The 26,751-nt window shown below is 47.8% G+C and overlaps 1 protein-coding gene across 5 annotated transcripts; it reads right to left on the minus strand.

Moving 5' to 3' along the window:
• Window positions 1-26,349, minus strand: rnf145a (ring finger protein 145a). Of its 5 annotated transcripts, none has more exons than XM_088931497.1 (12): window positions 26,049-26,221; window positions 24,937-25,036; window positions 20,206-20,418; window positions 11,756-11,864; window positions 11,125-11,216; window positions 7,036-7,271; window positions 6,512-6,687; window positions 5,700-5,840; window positions 5,206-5,388; window positions 4,356-4,503; window positions 2,641-2,997; window positions 1-1,615 (listed from the first exon to the last, which is right to left on the minus strand). In XM_088931497.1, the coding sequence occupies exons 3-12, from the start codon at window positions 20,387-20,389 to the stop codon at window positions 1,040-1,042; spliced, it is 2,202 nt and encodes a 733-aa protein (XP_088787623.1). In that variant the 5' UTR covers window positions 20,390-20,418; window positions 24,937-25,036; window positions 26,049-26,221; the 3' UTR covers window positions 1-1,039. The 5 variants fall into 5 exon arrangements, with proteins under 5 accessions (XP_088787623.1, XP_088787625.1, XP_088787622.1 ...); XM_088931499.1 differs by having other exon boundaries at window positions 26,064-26,147; XM_088931496.1 differs by lacking the exon at window positions 24,937-25,036 and having other exon boundaries at window positions 26,064-26,349.
• Window positions 26,350-26,751: the final 402 nt, after the last annotated feature.

Here is a 26,751-nt window from a genome sequence, read left to right on the forward strand (position 1 = left end):
ACTCTTGAAATTTTATGCTTCGTTTTTATTTTGACATTCAGTTCCGTAAAAGTAAAAAGACTCCAGCCAAATTCTCTTGCTCAGTCACAACTGAAATTTGCTCGGAATTCAGCAGTCTCGGATTAACACCTCCTGTTAGTTGAATATTAAAAAAAACATCATAAAAAATAGAATGTAATCTGGATTAGGGTTTCCTCATCTCTCCAATGAAAAAAAATCCCTTCACTCGAGAATACATTTCAAACGATAAGATACAAAAAAACCCTACAGAAGCCACGATGAATGTGAAATTCACATACATCATGAACAACATTTCGCATCCAAGGAAACGTGCAAAAGCTAACCAATCCCTACAAAATAATAATAATTTAAAAATGGCATTTGCTGAGTTTGTTCATACATCGTATATGTATTCATTCTCACAAATGCAATCAATGCAAAATAACACTGTCAAAATAAATTCAGTATTTGAGTGAATTTCTGTTGCTCGCACCAGCTCTAAATCCATGGACGGAAGCTCTTCCCACTTCTACCAGTAGAGGGCACCAAAGTGTTCACGCAAGCTTTCGCCCATTTCACATCCACTGGTGCTGCATTAACACTGTAAGTATATCAAAACCCCTTAAACAGTTTTTTCCTCATACACACCAAAAAATATTTGGTACCTGACAAGACAACTTTGGAGCATTGCTATAAATTACATTAGTGCAAATGCGGTGGCAGATTATTGATTAAAAAATTAAATCCTACATCAAATACAAGACAGTGACAACGTGCTAGCCTAAAGCGTGCTTAAAGCTTCTAGTACATCAAAACCTCCGTCTTTCCCCTCGTCCTGACCTTCTGTTTAACAGTCATAGTATCCTGCCCCCCCAGGCAGGGCGGCAGCGAAAGGGTTAATTCAGCAAGGAGCTGGGAGAAGGAAGCGGGTCACGGGAGAGGGCGATGGGTCGTTCACTTGCTTTGAGTCTGAGCTGTCAGTGGGCAACAGCAGCTCTGCGCTCTGCAAAGGGCTCCCTGCGCTGGCACAGGTATGGACTCAGTGTTCCCGGGTCGCAGGCGCGGCCTGGCCTTCAGACACACCGGTGGCACAGGCAGGCCCTCCTGGCACGCACCCTGCGGAGTGCCGGCTGGCGCAGATAGTATCCTGGCACTCCATCGGAGAAGGAGCCTGCCCTTCCCAGCCCTGGTCCCGGCCGCCCACAGACTGGGGACAGTTCTCAAGGGGGTCAAGGTGTGGGGGCGTAGGGCAGAGGCCAGCGTCAAGTCCCTCCTGACTGGCATCATGGGGCGCTGGGAGACCCGATTCAGGGTGAGGCTGGGCCTCCGGTGCGCAGCTACCCTCTCCTGTAGAGTCTGTTCCCCCCGGAACGGCCCCACCCTCTGGGAGGGGCTCTGCAGGCCCCGCCTCCTCTGGGTTTGGAGGAGCAGGATCCTGTGGCAGCTGCCCCACCCCCTGTGCTTCCTGTGGGGGCGTGGCGGCCGTGGCCGTCGCTGATTGGCTCTTGAGCTGGCTGTGGCAGAGGGGGCAGGTCTCTTGGACATACAGCCACTTTTTCAGGCAGCCAGCATGGAAGAAGTGACTACAGGGAGTGATGACCGCAGTCTTCATGTCCTGGGGGACAGCAAAACAAAAATTCAATCAAGTAAACAGATTTTTTTACAGTACAGGTACTTGTTAAACTTAAGGTTAACTGGACTATACAATTTTGCACCAGAGAGAGTCCTGTCATTTTTATTTTATTTTGTAACAAAGTGACTGCAGAATACAAGGTCCAACTTAAAACTTGCTTTTTAAAGTTCCAACAGAATTTCAAATTTTCAACTGACAAGTTTTAAATCCAGTCAGTTACTCAGCTCTGAAAAGACACGGTGCTTAAGGATTATAGGGATGAATCACATCTCAGTAAGCTCCTTAATGCCTTCAGCACTAGGAGCAGCTCTGCTTTAGCTGAATGAGTGTGAGGTCATGAAGTGGGCACCGATACTACAGCAGTGCTCTTTGACCTCATTTCCTGACTGATGTGCAGTTCTTGCTCTTGGTTTTCAGCAGAAGAAGGTACCAAGTCCAAATCAGTGTAAGATCCAGTGTTGGCAAGACCACTATATTTTCAGTTCTAGCGAGGGAATTCATAGCACTAAAAGAATTCAGTCCACCAACAGTGAAAGTTTATTTTTTTCTGTCCTTCAACACTGATTAACTACACCATGTCTTTTTTTCTATAAAAACAGAAATTACTTCAGCTAACTGCTTTGTCAATATGCTTTTGTCTCAGATGCCCCACCCATATCTGTGTAAACTCCTACTCCATCAGTCTCCCACTGGCTTGTTGCTGTGCACCACCCAAACTCTCTCTGCTTTATTCGCCTATCGTGTACCTTCAGTCTGAAGGGGTTAAGGGTAATTGTACTGAACAAACGCCCGAGGACAGGATGTGTCCAGTCAGGGTGACCTTGTTCCTGGACCGTAGACACAGGAGTCTTCCCTGAATGATCTACTGGACCTATTGGTCAGTGCTAACAGAGCAGGTGCTGTTGGTCTCTCACTGCCCGAGCACGTCTCTAAGGCAGCAGGATGATGACTCTCTCAAGTGGGGGTTTGCAGATACATCCGATCGCTGACTCTTGACCCTTGCGTACCTGGTAGCAGATGGCACAGATGTCATTGTGCTTCTCCAGCTGCTCGTGCGTGGCGGTGGGCAGGGACTTGATCTTGGTGACGGCGTCGCGGCGCAGCAGGAAGCTCTGCCAGCCCAGCTGGGCGCGCAGCCACACGTTGTAGTAGGAGTGGACGAAGATGATGGTGGAGCCCATGACCGTCCACTCCCCGAAGACGGTCTCGGACACGCCGTAGGCCACCACGCAGAGCGCCACCAGGAACTCCAGCAGCCGGTAGGTGCCGTTGACGTAGTAGATGACGTCGTCCATGTTCTCCACGGGCTCCTTGCGGAACTCCTCCACCATGAACAGCACGTAGATGAACAGCGTGCCCAGAACCTGAGGGGGAGGGGCACAAGAACAGTGAGGGCTCGCTCATTTGGTAATCAAAGGGGAATGGCAGTCCAGACTGCTCAAGCAGGTTATTAAATCTCGGTAACATTAATTCCTCAACGGTGTTGAAAAATGTTACAAGTTTCGAATTAAGCACAAAATCGTGACCTTTGTGAAAGTGCTGCGAGTCGCCATGTTGTCGCAAACCCCTGGTCTCGCCATGGGCAAGAGTGAGAATTCTGCGATGTGAAGCTGCCCTTCCTGCTCACGAGTCACTGTAATGACTGGTGTAAGGCGATGTGCCGATGTACGAGCGAATAAGCACAGGTTGTGCAGCAGACGGTTCACAGCAGAAATGTTCCAAGGGGATCTATATGCAGAGTTAACAAGTAAGTTCCGTTTATCGGCAAAACCATCTCAAAGTCGAGAGCAATATTTCTCTTGGATTAAGAGACGTATGTATTCACAAACCTACTTGTTTACAATGCAACATGGCCGGTTCACCTTACTGGAAGTTTTGTTGCCTTATTCTGAATCGCAGAATACAGTGCTGCGCATACCTGGAAATCTAGTCTATTTTTTAATGTAAGTTGGAGGTTTTACAAGTTATCGCGTACATGTTTGAAAAGCACTCATCGGTGCTGATGGAAAGCAGGATCTCGGCTTCAAGAACAGGGCTTGCTCCACACTCTCACCACCCTTTTTATAAAGAAGTGTCTCCTGTCCTGACTAGAGGATCTCATCCAGTGTTCTCTTGGATGAAGCCAGGGTATTGGCTTCAAATAAATGGCTGGGTGGCTTGTTCCACACCCCCACCACCTTTTGTGTAAACACGTGCCTCCCGTTCTTGCTTTTAAATGCACTTCGTGTCACTCCAGTACCCTAAACACACTTGTGGTTTGCATTTGTGTTCCCATTTTCCATGAGCAGTAAAGAGTCATCACAGGAGACGTGAATCTTAAAGCAACTGCATTGGAACTGGGTGGGTAGACAAAAAAATGGGCAATTATAGGTTCGTTTGAGGAAAAAAAACCGAATGCTGTGACAGAGCTAAGGAGGTATATAGGCCTGCCAATATCTCAACGGGAGAAGGCTCTCAGACACTGCAGGGTTAACTGCTGGGTGTGCAGCACATCTAAGGAACGAGAAACACTTCATCACAGGGGCTGGCACCCTCTCAGCACACCTGGAACAGAACCACGCTCTGAATAATGGCCTGCGCTCAACTCAGCAGTTTTCTTTCTTTCTTTCTTTTTTCTTCTTAGAGCAGAAAGGGAGAGAGGAAAAGGAGAGACAACAAAGGACACCGAAAAGGGCCGACGGAGAAGAAGACGAGGAAGAGACAGAAGGCGGGTGCGCAGTACCTGCAATGAGGTGAGGACGCTGCTGGAGATGATGATGAGCAGCCAGAAGTCCATGTGGAAGAACTGGCAGATCATGTAGGCCATGTAGGCGGGGAATATCAGCAGGAAGAGGCACAGGCTCACCGCACGGAAGTGCTTCCATAGGCTCCTGCAACACACAACACACCAACACACTCAGCCAGAGCTTTCCTAACCGCGCCCGGATTTCAGGCACGGTGTGGAATGAGAAGAGATCACTTGCAGAACGCGTGCGCCGGGAGCTTTATGAACTGCTCTTCTCTGCATGGCACCAAATCCAGCACACGATGGAACAACACTGTTATTTCCCTTCCCAGAGTAGCGGTGCTACAAGAAGCGTTCACTTGAACAGTTCAGGTGAAGTAGCACACCTGAGAACAGCGTGTCACTCCAGTACCCTAACCACCGCCCTTGACTCCTGCCCCAATGATGAGCTCTTCCAGCGCGTTCCAGAGCTCTACTCTCACCTCACTAATCTCCCTCTCTTCTTCCTGAAGAGATCATGCCAAAATACAGCTTTATAAGTGGACACAAAAGTAGGTCCCGAATAAATTAATCGTAGTAATTCCGATGCAATAGAAACATCCAGGCACGACAGGAAAGTACCAATATCTTGATCTACCACATGTCTCCATCCCATATATACTGTATCATCAATCTGTTACTTGTTACATGGGATGTCACTCACATCGCCTGCCTATCAATCCCTATTTTTTTACAGTACAGAAACTCTAGACAGCGTGCTCATACAAAAAGGGTTTAGTAATCAGGCCACAGTGGGCCTGGAGGAGCTGACCTGCCACCCCCCCCCGCCTCCCCGGGGGGCCCTTACTTGTCTCGCGAGGCTCCCAGTGCCAGCACGATGGGGTCAGCGATCTCCAGCATGGATTGCAGGATGGAGGCCACCACGATGAAGAGGATGATGCTGAGGAGGAAGGCTCTGTGGATGACCTGCAGCTCGATCAGGCCGGTCTGCACGGCCAGGATGAGAAGAGTGATCCCCTCGGTCATGCCCCTGAGGCCGGGGAGAAGAGAGACAGCAGGGCACTGAGCGCGCACATACGGACAATCCAGCACAGGCTGAACCCGAACGTGCAAGTAACAGTGATCAACGTGCACAGCACCAACACACTGCTACTGCCCAGCCCTAGGCTCTGATCTTCAATAGCACGCTCGGTGCTGCTGCTTGTTGTGCTCTGCTGGAAATTTTCAATCAACAAAAAAAAAATGTAAGAATTGTTTGGCTTATTCCACTTGTCGACCCTGTGTTTTCATGCTGGGGGACAACGAGAAGGAAAGACCGCTCCTACCGCGATGTGGCCTCACCGGTGCATGGTGTTGTCGTTCATGAAGGCGCGGTAGCCCTGCAGGTAGAACTTGCAGAGTGTGAGGACGCCCAGCGCCACGAAGGAGACGGTGAAGACCAGCCCCAGCAAGGAGTAGGGGGTGCTGCAGCACTCCGCAATGCTGTGGGGATTGGAGAGAGGGGTTCATCTCCGTTACAGTGCCAGCCCGAAGAACATTATTCCCATTCAGGCAAATCATACACACTTCCATAAGAACAAATACACATAGCAGCAATACAGATGTATACATCGTTTCGTTTACTTCAAATCCGTAGGTGGTATACTTTAAGCAGGATTTTGTTTCTGTTGCCTGATGTTTTTGCAAATACATCACTAAGACAATCAAGTCATAAGGAATCAAATAAGCCAACTTGAACTTTATTACACTGGGTTGTAAACGGTTTTATTTGAATACAGTAATGCAAGTATATATTTATGTTATCATACATTATTCATAAATATGCAATGTTCAGTGTGTAAGCTGATGTGTCAGTTATTGACAGATTAATACCTTTAATTATAGACGAAACTCATTAACGGACAACTTTCATTGTGTACTCTGTTACTATATTAAGGAAAAGATTAAATGTACCACAACAATGTGTTGTTTGAGTGTGAAGATTATTTCCAAGTTCCACTTTTTTACACATATCCTTCTATACTATTCTCATCCTCAACATATCCCAGGATGTGTGAGATTTTATTTTAAAAAAAAACTCAGAGCACTGCTCAACAGCACGCGTACAATACAGGACCGAATGAAGAAAAGGGGGTGCAGAGAGCTGTGCACACCTGGTGAGGAAGAGGAACAGCAGTCTCTCCCGGGAGGTTGGCTGGTCACGGGTGCTGAAGTATGAGTAGATCTGAAGGGCGAACAGGACCAGCCAAAAACTCATGAAGAGGACAGGAACCACCAGCTGATTCCACAGGGACATGCCCAGAGCCAAGAGACCATACACCTCCACCACCTGAGACGGAGAGAGGGAGAGGAGTCAGTACTGTCAGAGAGGGGCAGGGGAGACAGTACACAACACCTCCTGACGCAGAGAGCCAGGCGTGTCAGTACTGTCAGAGAGAGGCAATGGCGTCAGAAGACAGTACCCCTAAATCACCAACAGAGATGTGCTCGCAACACAGGTCATCATTCACACTAAATATAACAGTCCTAGTCCAGGAAGGCTGTAGAGCTTCAGAAGAAAACAGGGCATTCTACTTCCCATACTCCTATGCAATATAATCTCTAATCCTTTCCCTTACTCACTGACGCAAAAGCCTAAAAAAGTGTCACCAGAACCTTCAGAACAGAAAATCCCTACCTGCACAAGCTCTCGGTACGCAGTCTTGGCCAGGTTGTAGGGCACCAGCAAATTGGAGGCCAGGAAGTAGAGAACCTCCAAGCCAGTGAAGATCATGGCAAAGCGGTTGATGAACACAATTGTCTCCAGGGGCACCAGGCACAGTCGGGCCACCAGAGGGAGCAGGTGAGCAGAGAAGAGCCATATCTGTTTGGTCTGCATGACGCAGGAGCACAGAGTGCACACCACAAGCTGCCCTAAAACAGAGTGCGCACTCAGGGTCAGCACAGCACTAACAGCAGGGGGCACCAAGCTGCAGACATGCCATACGTCAGACAGGAAATTGAGCCTCCGTCTGTCTATGCTGGGGTTGTTGACTCAATTTGCAATTAAGTAAGGCTAAGATTTAGCATGGCTAGGTCATGAATCGATTACCTGGTCATTTAAATATAGCAGCGGATGAATTAGGAGTTGCTCTATGTCACATCCGATGTCCACGCTGACCATATTGTGTCTACTTATCTTAAAAAATGCACCAAGTGTTAACATCAATCCTGTCCATCTAGATCTTTACCCTGTTTCTGCCCTAAATCTGGATTGAACTAAACATTTTCATATGCATTTAGCTAATTTAATTGTTGAACAATGTGATGCTGCAGAGTCTACACCGGCGTCACACGGCACGACCTCTAGCCAGAGAGCATGTCAAATTTAGTGACTGCAGTCGCTGAATGTGCTGCGAAAGTACCGCCTCATTTTGGCAGCCAATCAACGTGGAGCACAAGAGGAGCGCCGCACGAAAGTCGACAAACGTCCTTTGTGACGAGAAAAAAAAGGAAGAAAAACTTGAGTAGACCACATTTGCTTGGCCGTGGTACTTCTGGTTGAGCGTTCATTGGCTGTCGACTGTCGCAGACACAAGAGCCCACGCCTACGGCTTGCGACTCACTAGGAGAAAATCAAACCAGTCGAAAAGTGTGACGCCAGCATTAGACACCCCACCCCCCCCACAAACCCCCAAATTTTTTCCTTGCCGGGATTGGCAGAAACTTTCACTTTGGCTGAAAAAAGTTTCTCTCAATCACGGCAAATGGCAAACTTCCGATTTTCCCCCAAATCACATGCCAGAGCTCACAACAATGAGTAACGAGGTCCGAGGTAGTGCATTAGTTTGGGACACTGTGTTCCAGCACTGACCCACTGTGTTGGGTCATCAGATTGCCGCACCATAGGTCCTGACACTTTATTCCTGAAGGATACTGGGTCTTAAGAACAACTGCGCAGGGCAGAAATCAGAAATGAAACTTGCAGTGTCTCCATGTACGTCAGTCATATGCAAACTGTTAGTTATTACAAAGTCAGACAATACAGACAGAACATTACTAAACCCCAGGTGTTTCTGTTACCGTCTCTGAGCGCACCAGAAACTGTCTGTGGGTGTACTGTACTGAGCACAGGTGTGGCCTACTGCAAACAGCCACAAATTGGGTTTGACAAACCCGACTGTCTCTTTTCTTCAAACCAAAAGGTAAAAAAATAAGAGGCCTGAAAAAGCAGCTGGGATCTCTTAAGCAAAAAGAGAACTCAACCCAAATAAGCAAGCAGCCTGCTCATTCTACAGATGGAGCTGACTTAAGCTGGTGTTACACTACACGACACCACTCGACTCCTAGTCGGAGAGCATGTCAAATTTAACAACTGCAGTTGCCAATCAATGGGGAGTACAAAAGTCAACAAACAACATGGAGAACACGCAGGTAAACATCTTGGAAAATGTAACACAGGCATTGTTGTCCACAAATAAACATCTTCAAAAACATCATCCGTCTTCATAAATATAGAACGAATTTACAAAAATAAAACAGTTAAAAATACAAATATTTTAAACAAATAAGTATTGCGCTATTACGTACACAAGTACACATCTGGCTCACTGCCCACCCCTACGACTTGCGACTCGCTACAAGAAAATCAAACCAGTTTGATTTTATCGTCATGGGTCGCAGAGAGTCGTAGGGGCTGTTAAGAGAGCTCTGACTGAGTCGCTGGGGGTGTCACACTACACAACTGACCGTAGCGGGCAAGAGCTGTGACTCTCTACAACTCGCTGTGACTTTCTTATGATTATGTAAATGAAGGCTACGACTGAAAATCCTAGGAAACGTCGCGTGACGCTGGCATTAGCTGCTGCAAACTAGAGCAGAGATAAGGCTTTGGGTAAAGGACAGTGAGTTGTTTGCCACTTGTCCTGAACGTGAGCTGAACTGCTTGGGCCGGGCCAAGTTCCGCTATGCAGAACTGCGTCAGCTTTTCAGAAAATTAATTTTCGATTTGACTCGGGAAGTAAACTGCTGGAAAAAAAGGACAGATTCCCACAATTGTAAAACATGTTCTGCTAAGCTCAGTTTACCTTCAAGCTTGACCAGACTGATAGAAGAACAGCTGTGTCACATGTTAAAAAAACAGTGCTTTGCAAAAGTATACTGATACTTCCTATTGTGTCCCATTATGAGAAATGACGATATGACATATACTCATTCCAGTAAACTTAACATTTGATTCAGAACCTCTGACTTCTCAACGACTGTGCTTAAAGAGACATTAAGGGTGTAATGTCCTGCTTCTGCAACGGGACCAGTAGTGCGATCTGGGGAGTGCAAAGAGAACCCAAGTGCTGGGCGAGAGGCAGCGGGGACGAGAAACCCGCAGGGAGCACGCAGGGAACTGCATAGATCTGCACGCTACCGATCACACGCAGCGCGCACTCTGGACATGAGGCGCTGCCATGAGCTCAGTGCACCAAGTGAGACCATGACTAGCTGGGGACATGGAGAAGCTCATTCTGTAGGGCAGGGCGAATCCGAAGAATCAAAGTCCAAGTTTAAATCCGAATCCAAAGCCGGGCAGACAATGGGAGGTAACAAGCCGTAGGGTATACCGGCAGACAAAGTTGGAAAACTGAGCTGAGTTCAGGAATCCAAGAAAGGATATCATCAGGGAGACAGGGACAAGGGAAAACGAAGCTCTGTGGGCTCCGGGTATTTATGGTGAAAGACACCTGGACAGGGCGTGGTCATAAACCGACTCCAGGTGACTGGCATGGAGACAGGAAGGTGTATCGCTGCCGAGTCAGAGGTCTTGATCTGTGCCTTTCTACAGCATTATCACCGAGTTGTTTTGAAAGTTCTGAGATGCGTGAAATTCTCTGCCTGACTGTGGGAACTTGCAGAGACGGGTGTATTTATTCTGAAATCATGTGAACTGCATTTATTCCACTCTGAGGCCACTCAACTAATTGTGTGGCTTTGTTAAGGTAATTTTGTGCACCTAAATTAATTTAGGTTTGCCACAGTTAAGGATTTGAATACTCATGAAATAACTTTTCCCCTTTTTTCATATCTATTTACTTGTTTCATTTTGTTTCTTGTTTGGACAACACAAAACGGACAATTTCCAGGTACGCACAGGGCCACGGTCTGCGATTTAGAACAAAGCAACAAAACTTCTGGTGACGTGTGCAGCCCTATGACATTGTAAACAAGCAGGCTTGGGAATACACCTCTTTAATACAATAGGAATATTGCTCTCGATTGTGAGACGGTTTTGCTGACAAATAGTATTTGTTAACTCTGCATGTAGATCATGCTGGAACATTTCAGTGGTGAAATGTCTGCTGCACATCCTGCGCTTATTCGCTCGTACATTGCATTGCAGTGACTAGTGAGCAGGAAGGGCCACATCACGCCGCAATTCAGGGGAACTTGCGAGTTTGCGACAACATTGGGACTTACAGTATTTTCACAAAGTTTACATTTTTGTGCTTAAGTCTGAATTTGTAATTTTCTTCTAGAACATCAATGAATTTATTTTGCTACCGAGATCCACTAACCGGTCTGAGAAATTGGGACTGCAGTTCCCCTTTAATTACTTAATTGATTATTTCCTTATTTGGTCGAAATTGCTGTTTGCTTCAGGTCTTCAGGCACTGGATAGTAAGTGCTCTCTATAAAACTTACACCAGGCAGGGCCAGGAAACAGCACTGCCGATGTATAGATGAGTACACGCTCCCTGAATGGGCGACGGCTCGGGGAGCCGAGACAGGCACTTACCCACGAGAGCTGTGGTGAAGCGGTTCATGGACAGTGGCTCCAGGTACAGCGGCCCTTCGTACCCCGACTCCAACTCGCTCCTCACGTAGTCTCTGAAAAGCCAGCAGGACATAGTCAAGAGCCTCCCAGCATCTGACAAGAGTCACTGCTCTGGGAATAAGGCTCACACGGGACTGATCACCTGCATCCAGTTTAACTAACCAGCAGCCTTTCTGCGAAATCTGCCGAAGCACATGCATTTTACCATTACTGTAATGCCAAATGTCTGCTGATGCAGAATTAACACAACGAAGGCTGAGATGGTCAAGTGATGAAGCATTAGACTTGAAATACGCTGGTGTTGCCAGCTGCCAACTGTTTACCCAGAAGGCTCCTACAGCCCAGTCAGGCTGCTGAAGAAGATACTGTGTAGAATAAAGCCAATTGTGCCATAGAATCCTATTTAAAATTGAAAACAGGAAGCATTTCCTTTCGCAAAGGGTGGTGGGAGTGTGGAACTAGCGAGCCGCACTGCATGCGCCTCTGCCTATATATATAAAAAAGGTTGCTCTGGATAAAAGCGGCAGCCGAGTGATCCGACCAGTCCGACTGGTCCCCAGGGGGGAGTGTGCTTTCGCGGCGGCAGGGTTACCTGGAGATCTGGTGGCCAGCAAAGAGGAGCAGCGCCGTGAGGACGTAGAGGTACAGCTGGACCAGGTGTTGGCGGGGCAGAGTCAGAAGAACCACGCTCAGGATGTAACCTGCAAAACACGAGCGCCGGTCACAGTGGGACAGCGCGCATGAGCGGCCGGTCACAGTGGGACAGCGCGCACGAGCGGCCGGTCACCGTGGGACAGCGCGCACGAGCGGCCGGTCACCGTGGGACAGCGCGCACGAGCGGCCGACCAGCAGTCCTGCACAGGCGTCAGATGCCGCAGTATGCGGTGGACAAAAAAAAGAGAGCCTGCATCATCTCTACATCCCCTGCCTTACCGACGGGTCATTCTAAGGAGACAATGATTTGATGACCATGTTCATGGATCAATAAGCTGTAAGAAGCCAAGGGGGCAATAAAGAAAAAAATAGACAGGCATGTTATGAGTGTTTTTGTTAAAACAAATTAAGATTAAGTTGACTTCAGAAAAAGACTCTGCAATAAAGTCAGCAATTTCCAGTTTGTCTCACCTGCTATAAAAAAATCTGCTGGGTTTCTATATTATACTGTTACAAGAGTCTCCAAACTTAATATCCAGAGCCCCCAGCCAGAAAATTTTATAAGTAGCCAATATAATCACACATTTCTACAGCAATGAAGCAAGAGCTTTTTTTTTTTTTACAACAGGTCATTTGGCGCCTCAATAGAACAAACCACTTGCGCACTTGAGTCATAAATTCAAGTGTCCTTCATCACTAGAAGAACAGACCAGACTGAGGTCCCGTTTTGGAGAAGGATCAACCTGGGTCATGCATTTGTGCCCCTGGTCATTTAACACGTTACAGGTTTATCGCTTGACAACACCCGATTGCTCTGATCTTTTCTCAACGCCCCCAAAACCGCCTTTCAACTGAAGCAGCAATAAATAATTTCCCCCTCAAGAAGGATTCATCTCACTTTGGCTTCCTTGCACGAACAGGAGAGCTCCCGTATGGAATACGGAATTCCCTCAGGGACACACCTAACCACCACTTAAAAGGAATACTGATGAAGACACAGATGCAAACTCAGCAGCATCTATTGGCAAAGCAACAAGAAACAAATGATCTGGCAGAAAAACACCCTCCAACAGGAACAGCCCTGCCTTTAAGCTGATCTACGCAGGCTGTCACTGAATTTAAATTTGACAGATGCAAACACAGCTTAGGAATTTAAAAATGCAGTGCACAATGTCATGTGACAGGAAGAAAAGGCTAAGACGCTATTGATCCAGGACAGGTGACCTGATAGGCCATGACCTCTGGTACATGGTCAAGTGTCCCGTGTGGAAAGGAGCCTTAATCTAACAAATATTCCAGTGCATGTTTAAAGAGTAAAGCAGACCTAAAGGCTGGACTTGGGTTTTATTTCTTTAAAACAATGTACGCCATTAAAAAACGTTTATTGAAAACAAATGTTATATACACCAATTACTCAGTATAATATGCAATTAGCAGTCCCCATCCACTCATTACAGCCTGCTGCCCCACCATGTTAGACAATAATCAATAATAATTGCTTACACTTCTATAGCGCTTTTCTGGACACTCCATTCAAAGCGCTTTACAGGTAATGGGGACTCCCCTCCACCACCACCAGTGTGTAGCCCCCACCTGGATGATGGAACGACAGCCAGAGTGCACCAGTACACTCACCACACACCAGCTATCAGTGGGGAGGAGAGCAGAGTGATGAAGCCAGTTCATAGATGGGGATTATTAGGAGGCCATGATTGGTAAGGGCCAATGGGAAATTTGGCCAGGACACTGGGGTAACACCCCTACTCTTTCAAAACGCCCTGGAATTTTGAATAACCACAGAGACACAGGACCTCGGTTTTACGTCTCATCCAAAGGACGGCGCCTGTTTACAGTATAGTGTCCCCGTCACTATACTGGGACATTAGGACCCACACAGACAGCAGGGTGAGCGCCCCCTGCTGGCCCCACCAACACCCCTTCCAGCAGCAACCTTAGCTTTCCCAGGAGTCTCCCATCCAGGTACTGACCAGGCTCACACCTGCTGAGCCTTCAGCGGGTTGATATGGCTGCCGGTATTTCTCTTAGATCTTAGAAATAGAGATATTTCTCATTCTAGTCCTTCACTGAGACGAGCTGGGAAAGAGGCTGTTCGATGACGTCGCAGTCAGAGCAGACGCGTGACGCAGGCGAATGATTAAGGCTTTGCAGTTTTTCGGATTTAGAAACGCCAGCTCGCCGACAAAGCATGTCTCATCCGTCTTATTATGCAACGCCTGATGCCAAATATAGCAGCAGCCTGCACCTATGGAAACTCTGGCTTACACGGCAGGAGCTTGTGTTTGTAAAGAGCTTGTCCTCCCGCTGCAACCCAGACATCCCCAAGATGTGATGCTGACAGTCAGAAAGGGGTATAAACGCTCAGTCTGACTGCAAGCTGGCATCTTCCCTCCCGCGTGCATTACAGACGTTTATCAAGCACGTACTTAAAAGGTTCTTAGAAACCCCACGGCTTGAACCAGAACACTTAAAACTTTTTTTTGATCCTGAAAGGGTAGACCCGACTTGTTACAGTGGCGACCCTAAAACAATAACGGGATTGCTCACTTGACCAAACTGTGACAGCTTCCTGCAGAGGAAAACTACAGAGCAGCTTCCGAGACAAGGTGATGGAAATAAGCAGGGAGCCTCTCTCTCCACAGAACGAAAGATCCGATCCGTTCTGACACGCAGAGACTGCTTCAAGTGCCTCTCTCCTCTATTCATGTTCGAGTTTAAAAGGCAGAGCCGCGGGGGGTTTTCCCTGGAAATGGCTTAACGAACTCTTCTTTGCACCCGCCGAAGGAGGAAAGGTAGGGATTAGCTGTCGCTCTGCATGCCAGGCAGGCCTCACAAGAACAGGGCCGGCACCCGTGCAACTATGGAGTCCTTCAGAAGCGTTTTCCGCTGTGCACAGCTTTCGGAAATTAAAGGGAGAAAACCTTCAAATTAGTGTGCCGTCCTTCTTCGTGACGCGCTCTTCCAAAGGATCCCTGTAGTCATGTTTTACACATCCCAGAATTTGTGATTTGCCAATTGTGAATCTTCTCTGCTCTCCACAACACCTCCTCTTACCCACACAGGGCAAGGACAAAGACAACACAGGGCAGGAGAGGTTCCTTAACCCTCCCCATAAATGACTTAATTGATCGTTAATTGCTTAATTAACTCAGGTGCTGAAAATCAATGCTTTAATAACTGTGTGTTAGTTGGAGCAAAAGCTTCACAGTAAACTTGCATGCAGTTCCAGGACTTTGAACCTGCCACTAAGTTACAGAATGGACCCTTTACTGCTTAATTATCCCAAGTGCTGAAGATCCTGATAATTCAGTTATTAGCTGGAGTAAAGCTCTGGAATGAAGGTACCAAGACTAACGATCTTTGACGGCTAGGATCTAATAGAAGACTGATTCCGGTTTCACACGGGGTTGTGGTACAGGTACGTTTCAGGAAAAGGCTAAAGGGGTCACACCAAGGACCCACTCATCCCTCCAACAATCACAGTCCCAGACTCAAGACAGCCACATCCAGCCTACTGCAGGGACCCCCATTCACACTGTAATCCCGCTCTGGAGCTGGTAACAGATGGGCTGAACATTTTCCTCTGGTGAGCAACCCTCCTTAGCGTCTCATTCCTCCTGCCCTCCTCTAACACTTGTTGCCTTCATTCACCGGTCGCTCTCTCTCACAGCATTCTGAAAGACCGCATCACACCAGAGTTCGCCATCACCGCAGATGCAGGAAGAGGCCGAGACACCTAAGATTACGCTGCAGGTGTGAAGTCAGCACAGCGCAGTTTAGAAAAAAAAACCTGCTCTGCGTGCTCTCGGCAGCCCTGCAAGCTGCTGGGTTTGCTGACGCTTCAGATTGCACTCCTCCTTCCCTTCTGGGCCCGCTCTCCTTTGCCTTTTATCAGACTGCGCTCTACTTCCGCCCAGCACCACAAAGCCCGCAGTTCTTCACCTCGGCTAAATATAACAATGAGGGGAGAGAACAAAAGTTCTCAAAACACAAGGCTGTAACTCGGCGTACGAGCGGTGGGGTCTTCTTGCAGGCCAGGCCCACCCAGCCCCCCTGCATGACCTCTGCAGCTCTCACCAGACCTTTCCCGGCACGCGACTGAGCCCCTCACTCTGCAAGACTGGAACCGGCGGCTCTACTTCTCCCAGCTGAACCGGGCTCTCCGCGAGGGAGGGGGGAGGCCGAACGACATTTTCCTTCTTTTATCCAAAGTGATCAAATCCAGATCTTCAGATCTTAGCTCGTCTTGCTCACTCAGCGCGAGAAGAAGGACCCTTGTTGGCGATCCCTGCACCGATGCAGCAAGGCAATAGAAAACGGGAAGGGATGTTTATCGGTCATTTTTCGGTGCCTTCACGCAAGCTTAAGCCACTGGTCTCATCCTGTCGCTCGCTGTCCACTGCGAAATGCCAACAAGCGCAGGGTCAGGCCCCTTGGAGCAGGATCAGCGGAGGGCCAGAACCAACAGAAAGACTGAGCCTGGGGATTCTTAACCCAGGATCTTGGACCAGTCTGGCAATCTCTGGTCCCAGTGTAGACTCCAGAACAGCTCCAAGCCCTGTGGGGTGAGAGAAAGGCTGGGGGGAGGGGTTGAAGAGTGGCATGAAACCCCAAGACTCTGAATCAGGAAAAGCAAAGGGAGTCAACAAAGACCGCGCAAGGGGACGCATCCACAAGGCATCTGGAATAAGACCATCTTGCAGGGCTCTGTGCTGAGTATCTCTTCAGCTAAGGGGCTCCCACGCTCCGGCCTGCAGGACGCTGTTCCCTGCTGATCCGCGCCCCAGACAGGACGTTTCAGAGACAGCCAGGCCCAAAGCACAGCTCTGCAGGACGGCTTGGAGTTGGGAATACACTGGAATGCACAGTGTATTCCAATTCATTTCAATCGAAGCCGTTCAGCCGGTTTGTTCAGTAGCGGATTCTGACCAGGACATCCTCAATCACAAAACGGGCACCTGTGAATCTGGGGAACGGGCAATCCGGACGGGATGGTTTAATGACTTATTCATAGAACACCGGTGCCTTTTCTCTGACAGTTCAGGGACCTCAGAGGAATAAAGCTAGGCATCCATTTGCTTGATTAAGACTACTACCCGTGTCAGCCAGGTGTTTTACTAATCTAAATCCACAATTAGTAAACAACAAAGTCACCTTTCAATTTTTCTTCCGAGGAACGACATTTCAAAAACGAAAACAATGGGTTTCGTTTTCCAGCTCTGGAGTAAAGACACAAATCCAGACCCCTGCGTGCGTCTCCGTTTCTCAAAGGGCCGCAGGACCTGCGTCAGCCGCCTTTCTGCACCTGCGCAGCCACGAACAGAAGGACAAACAGCTGCGCAAATTACAAACAGGAGGACGAACACCTGCGGCTCGCATCAGAAAAGGGCCAAACGCAAGCTCACAGGGATTTTCACGTGAGTGAAGACAGAGGACAGCCTTTCACTATTCCCAACCAGAATGGTACAAGCACAGATCCGGCTCCCATTTAGAGTTGTCTGGGGATTTATTACCAAAGAAATACTCAATAAACCACTGAAGGCCTGGAGAAGGAGATTTCAACTACCACTCTTGTTATAGTTAAGTACAACCCTCTCCACCTTACCAAGACTCAGCGTCTTAACCACAGGGTAACTCCTCAAGGTAGGGTACTCCCCATACAATTATCTAACTCTCATTAAACTGCCTCTCCTGCACTTGTAGCAGCACACTGAAAATAAAAAAGCTATTCTTAGGAAACCGGTACACACTTAGTATACTGCTGACATGCTTTTTCCAGAAGCTGGTACTTTGAGCCAAACCCACTCATCCCTCCCACATCTTTCCATCCTAAAACCAAGCTGGCGAACGAGAGCCGCTACTTCCAATTGAGTTTTGTCCGTTGTTCTTCCTGACTTTTATTAATTGGGTGTAATGAACCCAGCGACAGTGGCCGGCCACGTTCTCTCTGGGATAGAACAGTGCCCTAGTCAGCAGTTTATACTGCGGGAGACTGACTGGGTACAACTGCCTATTGTCCTCTCTTGCTGCTCAGGCCAAAAAGAGGGCAGAATGGTTTCCTGTGTGAACCGCTGCGAGAGAAAAAAAATCATTCTTTAAATAACTCATGAGCTAGAGCTTTGTGAATAGGCACCCAGTGAATCAGGACCAATAACACGCCTCAACAACTCCATTCAAATCCCTGCAGCACTTTGGAAGCACACTTGTTGAGCCCGTGTCTCCTTCTGCACACAGCTCACAACACTCTCCTTATCAAACAGGATCCGGTTTCTAAAACTACACTTTAAGGTAATGGGGTTAAGAACTAACCCTGCTCTCCCTTAAAAAAAAACCCACACTAGCCCACTGACCCACAGTGCCAGGGCTGTGGGAAGACAGGCACTTCTTTACTCAAAGGGTTGTGGGAGGATGGAACAAGCCACCAAATAAGTTCAACAGGCTGAAAAGCCTTCTCTCATGATTCTTATCTTATTTTGTATTCAAAAAGAGGGCAAAGCTTTATCATTTGGTTGTTACAGTACACCCTGCCGAATTCTGAAACTTCAGCTATAGCAAACTTAGTTCGTGAATTCTTCCAGAGCGTGAAAAATAATGTTACAAGATAGACAGGAACCGTGCAGACAGGGCAGTAATACCTTAAAACTGTTAGCGAGCAGTTTTGCTGAGCCTGGACTTGCACAACACCCACCTATCGGCAGGCTCAGTGGGAGGAATGTGGTTTCCCCTGGTTCAGCTCACAGTAAGAACGTCTCACTTAGACAGCATAGATATTTTAGGATATTTGATGTACTGGACCTGTTTAGTACTGGGAAAAAAAAGCCATTCTTAAATAACTAATGAGCACAAGCTTAGTGAAGAGGTAGCCAGTGAGTAAAAAAGATTATCATAAAACGATAACTTAAAATCCTAAAAAACAACATACTTTCAAGATCGTGCAGAGTTTGGACATTCACCAAAAAATGCACTCCCATGGCATATCCAGGCACACAACCTTTTTTTTTTACCAATTAAAAATTGGACTGCAAACGATTCCACCCTCAAGATATAAGATGTGTAAGCCGCAGAGGCTGATCACTGTCTTTCATCCTAGGCTTTGTCTCTTTAGAGCGGTTCACTCCAATCTGCTTTCAAATACAGTATTAGTTTTGTTTCTGCTGGCAATACGCTTTTCCAAAACAAATATTGCAATGAAGAAAGAAAATCAAACATGATAATACTCATAAATTTAGCTGATATCTTTACTTAAAGATGGCAACTTAATGCAGGAGTTCACTGCTCAATCAGATCGGCCTTTAACTGTAACAAACAAAAGATTAGCTCCCAACAGGTCTGTGGTTCAAACACATGACAGATGTCCCTGAAGTTTCGTTACTTTCTCAGATAAGAACTGGGAAACTCCTGCACCCTAGTTATGTCTTTTTTATACCCTTTTAAAAACAATCCACTAATAGAGACAGAGCAGTAACAAACCTGAAGCTAAGCTGCAGACATAAGGGCTTTTAACACTTGTTTAAACTGTCTGTTAGAGGAGTATTTCTTGTTCGGATCAAATGGTTTATTCTGTATTCAGAGCAATCAAAAAAACAAGCATTAAACAATAACAACTCCCTTCCCCCCCTGCCAAGAACAGTCCCTCTGCCCGAGACGACCCCTCCCTCGAACCTCCCCCCACCAGGAATAACCCCTGCCCTGGCGCAGGACACCCCCCAAATGTGGGGAATGGCAGATCGGGCCCCCCTAACCCCCTGAAATATCTTGAGTGTTCAGAGCTTCTCTGCATGGAAGGGATTGCTGTCGAGACTGGGCTCGTCATCGCTCGATCGTGGCAACAGCCTAGTGAGGGTCTGATAAACCGAGCTGCTGAAAACCTACAGGAGGCTCTTCCTGCAGTGACAGCTCTGCTCATCCATAGCCCTTGAAGGAGGACCTAAAAACAAGGCTGTCATGTAACCTGCTTGACACTTAAAAAAAACAAACCTCTTCTACTATTACAGTACATCAGGAAAAAACAGCAAGGGGGGAGCCACTGTGGGCGTACAGAGATCTGAAGAACTGAATCAAAGCCTGCTCTCCTTTTCTGGCGCAGATCACCTAGCTGTACAGCAAAGCTAGCGGAGCACAGCCTGTTCCCTGTAGCACACAGGTCAGGCCAGTTCACTGCTCCCACAGGGTTCAACAGTTTCTATAAACAGTGCTCATTACTCACTCCCCTGGTGAAGCCATGGGATGTTTCTCATTTTTGTCACAGCCACAAAAGTCCAAGTTATCAGTATTCCTATTTGCTTAGCACTCGCCCTAATCCAGGGCGCCTCGTGGGGCAGACAAAGGGCCTGTGCACGTGAGAGAGAGAGAACAGGAGCTGCTACTCACCCACGTAGTGCAGGTACAGCGCCAGGTACTTGTACTGGAAGAGGGGGTTGTTGTTGAGGCTGCTCCTCTGGATCTGCTGGAAGAAGGAGCTGACGTCCCAGCGGTACAACGCGTCCAGCAGCATGATGCTGGGGACCCTCAGCCCCACGTTCAGCGCGGCCTCCAGCTTCTCCTTCAGCGCCATGCTCCCCGTCTCGCTATGCTTGCTCTAGACTGCTTGGGGGGGGAGACAAGAGGATGAGGTCACGCCAGGGGCACAGAAGCAGACAGAACGAGGCGTGGGGTGGGGTGCAGCTGCCTGCCACATGGGAACACCCCCCTTACCCCCTTCTTCCATGCTGAAGGAAATTTGCAGCAATTGAAGTAAACGCCTGCCTACTTGCATAGGGGCAGTAACCCACACGTGAACACCGGGGAAACGTGCACACTCCACCAAGACAGGAGCAGATATCCATATTGGAACTCGGCATGTGATCAATTCCACGGGCAACTTGATGGATTCAGCGCAGCAGTGCCTGGCACACAACACTATACAGCAGAGTGCTTGCCCGTGTCAACATGACCTTTGCATTCGGCTCACCACCGGAGCACCAGATGACCCCGAGATGCACCCAGAGTCGCTCTGCACGTGAAATTACACTCCATGTTTCAAGCCTGCAGCGAGTTCAGCCCCTCGCAGGAGCACCTGCCCGAAACCAAGACTTGAGGAGCAAACTGATGCAACTGGGAAAGTCAAACCTAAAGCATGTCATCAGCGCACAGCTCTTCTAACAAAGTGACGGGGACTAAATGCAATGATGTGATTGCTTGGGCAGCCAGGCACAGTGTTTCCAGTTCTTTGCAGGGCTTGCACAGAGCGGCAGGCAGGCAGGTCGCGACTCGGAGGCCTTCATCCGAAAGGCAGAAAAATATCCCCCACGGTGAAGATCTAAATTCCTCATCAGCAACCCTACATCCCATCAGGAATCTGTCGGATTCAGCAGAAGAGCTACAGGGAGACAAGGAGCTGGAAGCACCTTAACAAAAACAATTAGAGCACTTAAAAAAAAACAAAGCCCTGTATCTAGGAAAGAAACAACAGCCATTTCCATTTTACCGTCGTTTCCATGGTCAGTGCCCGAACATTTCGAGCTGCAGCTCCTTGATAACAGGCAGGCGACCGAGGCTTCGCGGACGACACATCCTGTTAGCAACGCAAGCATCACGCCCACCTCGGAGCAGGGAAAGCAATAGCGAAAGCTGGGACGCTCGGAGGAAGAAGGCACTGAAACAGCAGGAATTTCGGAGAGCCACGCTTATTACAAGACACTCCTCTATCAGACTGCCGTGAGCCCCGACATGAGACCCAGCACGTATACTGTTATACTAACATTGACATAACTGCACAGCACAACACAAACGAACAGATCAGTTGCTGACACGTTCACAGCTCCACACGTGAATTAATTCCGGGGGCTGCTGGGACAACCGGCAGGTGCAGTGATGCAAGATCGAAGCTTTCAGGCGTCAGATATGACGGACGGCGAGGCGGCCGACAAGAACGCTGTACACTCCAGGAAGCCGTGGTGATTTGGAGCAGTACAGGGGAGCACTGGTTAGCATTGCTGCCTTGCAGATCTGGGGCCCCCGGGTTCAATTCCTGCTGCACGATCTGCATGGAGTTCACATGTTCTCCCCACATTCGCATGGGTTTCCTCTGGTGGCTCTCGTTTCCTCCCGCAGTCCAAAGACATACTGCTGGGAATCCAGACTCAAGACCCTCTTCTTTAGAAGAGCCTTTACTGAACTGGTTCCATTCTTCACCCCTCTGCCTTTCTTAGTACCACCATCCACGGTCTCCTCTGTGTGTTGTAATTGTGTTTTTTATTCATTTTTCTCATTCTGTAAAGCACTTTGAGAAGCCACCTTCTCAAAGTTTATTATTATTATTATTAACTGGCAGCTGGGGAAATTGGCGCTGGTGGGAGTGGGTGTGTCTGTGTGGCTCAGCAGTGGACTGGTGCTCCAGTCAGGGTGTACCCTGCCTTGCTCCTCCGGATTGCTGGGATAGGCTCCGGCTCCCCTGCAGCCCTGAACTGGAGGAAGCGGGTACAAAGCGGATGGATGGGTGTTGCGAAAGTACACCCTCAAGGCACGGACAAACCAATGCTGGCGAGTGTCCACGCAGCTAGCAGGATCACGACGACGTGCAAAGGAGAGACTCCGCAGTCTGCTCATCACTGAGTCGCATGCACACGCCAACAAGTTTGCATTGTGTGGCCATTACTGACTGCTGTTTCAACATTTCCCTCTACATAGTGCTCTGTAAGGGAAGGGCCTACATTATTTATTAAATGCAAGGATAGGATGTCACAGAAGCTGTAGAGTCCCCAAGCAAAATACTCATCATTCAGTTTCAACCCACAAAACACCCAGCTGCACCAATGGGACTCCGGGCAGCCAGTGTAAATGAGAATTTGTTCTCAGTTCACAGATATAATAAAATAATGGCTTTAAAACGGGTGTCGACATGCCAATGCGAACTTCAAATAAACAAGGTCACAAGCGGGAGTTTATTCTAAACTGAGAACAGGAGGGACTTCTTTACACAAAGGGTTGTAGGAATCTGGAAAAGGCTGGCCAGCCATGTTGGTGAAAACAATGTATGTTCGCTGGGGACCACGAAGCACTCCGAAACTCACACTGCGCTACAAAGTGTTCACTGATTTGTGCAACACTAATCATTGCTTGCAACAGCACTGCTCTTCACCCTGCTTCTCCCCCCTCTGAAGCGCAGATCTCACCTGAGTGACATGCAGCAGCAATGATTCTGCATCAGCAGCTGCGCTGCACGGCAGACCAGTGGGGAGGAGTGGGAAACTGCCATACCAGTTGAATTGAGGGAATCGTCAGGGAGGCTAGAATTGTGCGAGCCCAGACTGGAGCTTAGACAGGACACTGGAGTTGCCACCCCAACTGTAATGAACAGTGCCCTGAGATATTCAATGACCAAGTATTCAGGATTTTGGTTTAATCAGTCAGTAGGTCCTGCAACACGGTATGGTCACTGTATGGTATGCACTGGTTGGGAATTCTGATCCAGAGGAAAGAGCACCACCTACTGGTCCACAGTCATCGCTGATGGCAGCGACCTGATTTGCCTTCCAGGCGGGTGCTGAGAGCGCCTCACTGCGATGTCACAGCTGCATCTGCGGCTGTCTTCTTTTAAAGTACAGAGCTGGACAGTGCGAGAAGGAGCTGTGAGCAGGAATATTAAACTGTGTAATCCAACTAAACCTTTTTCAAACACAGGGATTATCAGTGGAGTACAAATAAGGTATTTGGAAGGGGTCAGATGGAAGGGGGCTGCAAAGGAGCAAGAAGGTTAATTCAAGGCGATGCAGAAACACTGTGATTTTTCATCTCTTCACTTTTCGGCACAGAATTAACCCCAGCTTGTCCCCAGACAAGAAGCTCCACAAGTAGAAGTGCCTTTTCCATCCAAGCATGAAGATCCGAAGATAAAAAAAAAGTCACTGTACATTTCATTCTGAGCAACATTCTGCAGCAGGCAGCTGCTTAAGTAAGGTCTGTCCCTCGTTTCCCTAGGCATGAAACAAGCAGATTATTCCACCCACAGTGATAACTGCTTGGTTTCAGGACTCCACTACACTGTAGTCTAGGCCAGCACCTCTTGTCGGGATCACAAAACAGGCAGATGTTGATCTTCAAAGCCACAAGGCCACACCAGACACCGAAGCCTAACCCCATAAGATAAGCACAACAAAAAAACAACATCTTAACCAAACAGCAAAACACACCTTTACCATTTCTTCTTGGTAGCATTAAGCTTTAAGTGAATGAACTGGGCCCTCACCTATAATTTAAAGTCTGTGTCACTTTTAATCCCATACTAACATAATGAAACTTTTTTTTCAGTATGATAATTCCCCACAACTAATTTCTTGTGCAACTTTTGCCACTTTATCCACATGCAAGAAAGGGAAAACAGACCACACGTAGACTTACTGAAGTGCCGTTCAACTGAAATATGTTAAAATAATAAAATGAGCAAGACACATTTTCCGGTACATCAAGTCCTCCACAGGCCACCAGACTGTTTCTGTATTTACATGTCATTGAGATATTCAGCACATGCATTTCCGTGCATGTACATTTTTAATTTTCACTGCTTTACATAAAAAAAACAGTAAGGCTGTGTAATTTATCATTTAACCATACAGTAATTCCTTTTCAATTGTCCACAATTCTACACCTCAACAATTCTTAAATCAACTTGAATGGTGAGCTTTTTGTCTCAGTGTCCCATTGGATCAATACTATGATCCAGTTTGTAAGGAATCTGTCGCTCCTTACTGAGTTTCTAGAAGATATTTTTAGTCTCACAATAACAGACTATATACCTGAGTATCACTGTACTCAGGAGGCCCCAAAGCATATCTTTCCATCAATTCAAATAAGAACTGAACTACTCGTTTTCAGGACACATTTCCATTTTAGAATCAACAGTGAAAGCAGGGGAAGCTGCGTGTGAGTGCATTTAATATTATTTAATAATAAGAAAAGGTGTCACTTCTTTACACAAAGGGCTGTGGGAGTCTGGAACAAGCTGCCCATCTTCGTAACATTGAAAGCTGACGAGCCTGTTTCTGTTAAAAACTGCTGAAAGAGATTATCGGATCGATTAGATTCGGAACTAGTAACCACACCGAGCGAACGGCCTCCTCTCACCTGTGACCTCTTATATGCTTTTGTTAATCGCACGAATCGTCTCTCTCAACCTCTGACCGCTCATGAGACTGTCGCCGGCGGGAACAATGCGTCGTGTTATCTAAAGATAACATCGGGATGAAGGCGTCAGCCAAAACTAAACTAACCCAAACATTCTCAATAACAGCAAGCCTGGAAGATAAGGCACGGTCCTTTTTTTAAAAAAAAAATAGAAGTGCGTTTCGCTGTTTCTATTCCAGAAAAGCAACTGTAGCCACTTTGTCGTGGCAACGCAAGGTATGCAACACCAATCATCAGCTCGGTACGCGTACGTGTTAAGTGCTGTGGTCAAGCAAGTAACAGCGAAAACGCGTTATGTAACCCGCTGACAGAGGCAGGGAGAGACCCCGCCGTGCGGCCGGACAAACGTGACCACTTCGGCCGCGGAGGCTTGAACTTTATAAAGGCCTTCTCGTTTCCTGCCGCGCCGCACGACGTGAACTACAGTAACCCCGCGAGCTCCGCGGAAGCCCCTCTCCGAGGCTCCCGCGGGCTGCAGGCAGAGCTCGAGGGTCGGCTCGCGAGCACTTCACAGCCATTTTTCGCCTCCGTACAAACGGAAAAGACGAGGGCAACCTAGAGACACCCACCGTAAAGCTACGTAACTCATCGTGTTGGTGGTGAAATATATAGCAAAAAGGGTATACACTTACTTAGACACACGTACAAAAATAACGCTGGTGTTTTTTTTTTAAATAAAACAACACCGCATTGCTGGATAACTACGCTAAACGCAGCGCAACAGAGGGAAATCTCGTCCCCGCAAAAAAAAAAAAAGCCCCGAGTTACAACAGGCAGGAAAACGGACTCGGGCTTTGCTGGTATCACAGGGAATCTACATCCTGAACCGAATCCCAAAGCCAGAATGCGATCTATAAAACCTGCGTGCAAAACAGAAACAGGTGTTCAAATAAACCACGATAACCTACGTAGGTCTCTTCTCTCTTTTGCCACGACGGGAGCAAACACAGGGGGACACACACACACACAATCGAGCGCCGCTACTCCGCTTCTATTTTCCGTCCCGTCCGCCCCCCCTGTAACAAATAAGAAACATAAACCGGTCTACCTACAGGAATAGGACTCACTTCACTCCGTTAGTTTCTGTTTCGCGATGCTTCTCCGGTCGGAAATCAACCATTTTAACTCAGGTATGCCCAAGTTAACGGTGTCGATTCCGCTCTCGATTCCAAACAGAAGACGGAGCAGCAGCAGCATCTGACTCATTTCAGCCAGCAGCCATTACAGGCGCTGTAGCGGGTCGCTGCACTGCGCCTGCGCGCCCCGGGTTGCAGTCGGGTTACAGCGCTCAGCCCTCGCTGTAGTCACTAGTGCAAATCACACTCGCCTCGTCAAGGGGCATCAGTCACCAGAGCGCCTCATCAATGCATCACCGGGGATCTCTTCTTACAGCAGCATTGTGCGGCGTTTTCTGTCTGTCTGGGCGCAAACCATCTGCGTACTAAATACCATGCAAAAAATAATACTAATAATAAAAATCTGAGTAGCTTTCATATTTGAAGGCGCAGATTGGACAAGGAAGAACCGCTTATACTGTAGCTCGGTTCCGCTGCGCGGGTGATCGTGATTCGAAACCAGCGCTGCGTGACTTGCGTGCAGGTAACTACGGAATAAAGTCGCCCGACACAAAACAGAAGTTAAAACGTAATGTTCTAATAATTGTTACAATAAAGGGAGCGGTAGAAACAGCACTGGTAAGGAGTTTTGTTGTTGTTATTATTATTATTACACTTACATAGTGCTCTTCTGGACACT

Source organism: Atractosteus spatula, chromosome 14 (assembly GCF_055471065.1).
Source record: "Atractosteus spatula isolate fAtrSpa1 chromosome 14, fAtrSpa1.hap1, whole genome shotgun sequence".
Lineage (NCBI taxonomy): Eukaryota > Metazoa > Chordata > Actinopteri > Semionotiformes > Lepisosteidae > Atractosteus > Atractosteus spatula.

Bases quoted from the DNA above. Each gene is read 5' to 3' on its own strand.
- rnf145a (XM_088931496.1), bottom strand. From the start codon at position 20,389: ATGGCGCTGAAGGAGAAGCTGGAGGCCGCGCTGAACGTGGGGCTGAGG. The intron at 7,272-11,124 runs GTAAGTGCCTGT...ACTCTGTTTTAG, and splicing joins CTTCACCACAGCTCTCGTGG to GGCAGCTTGTGGTGTGCACT. The intron at 2,998-4,355 runs GTACTGCGCACC...CCTCCCCCTCAG, and splicing joins GCGTCCTCACCTCATTGCAG to GTTCTGGGCACGCTGTTCAT.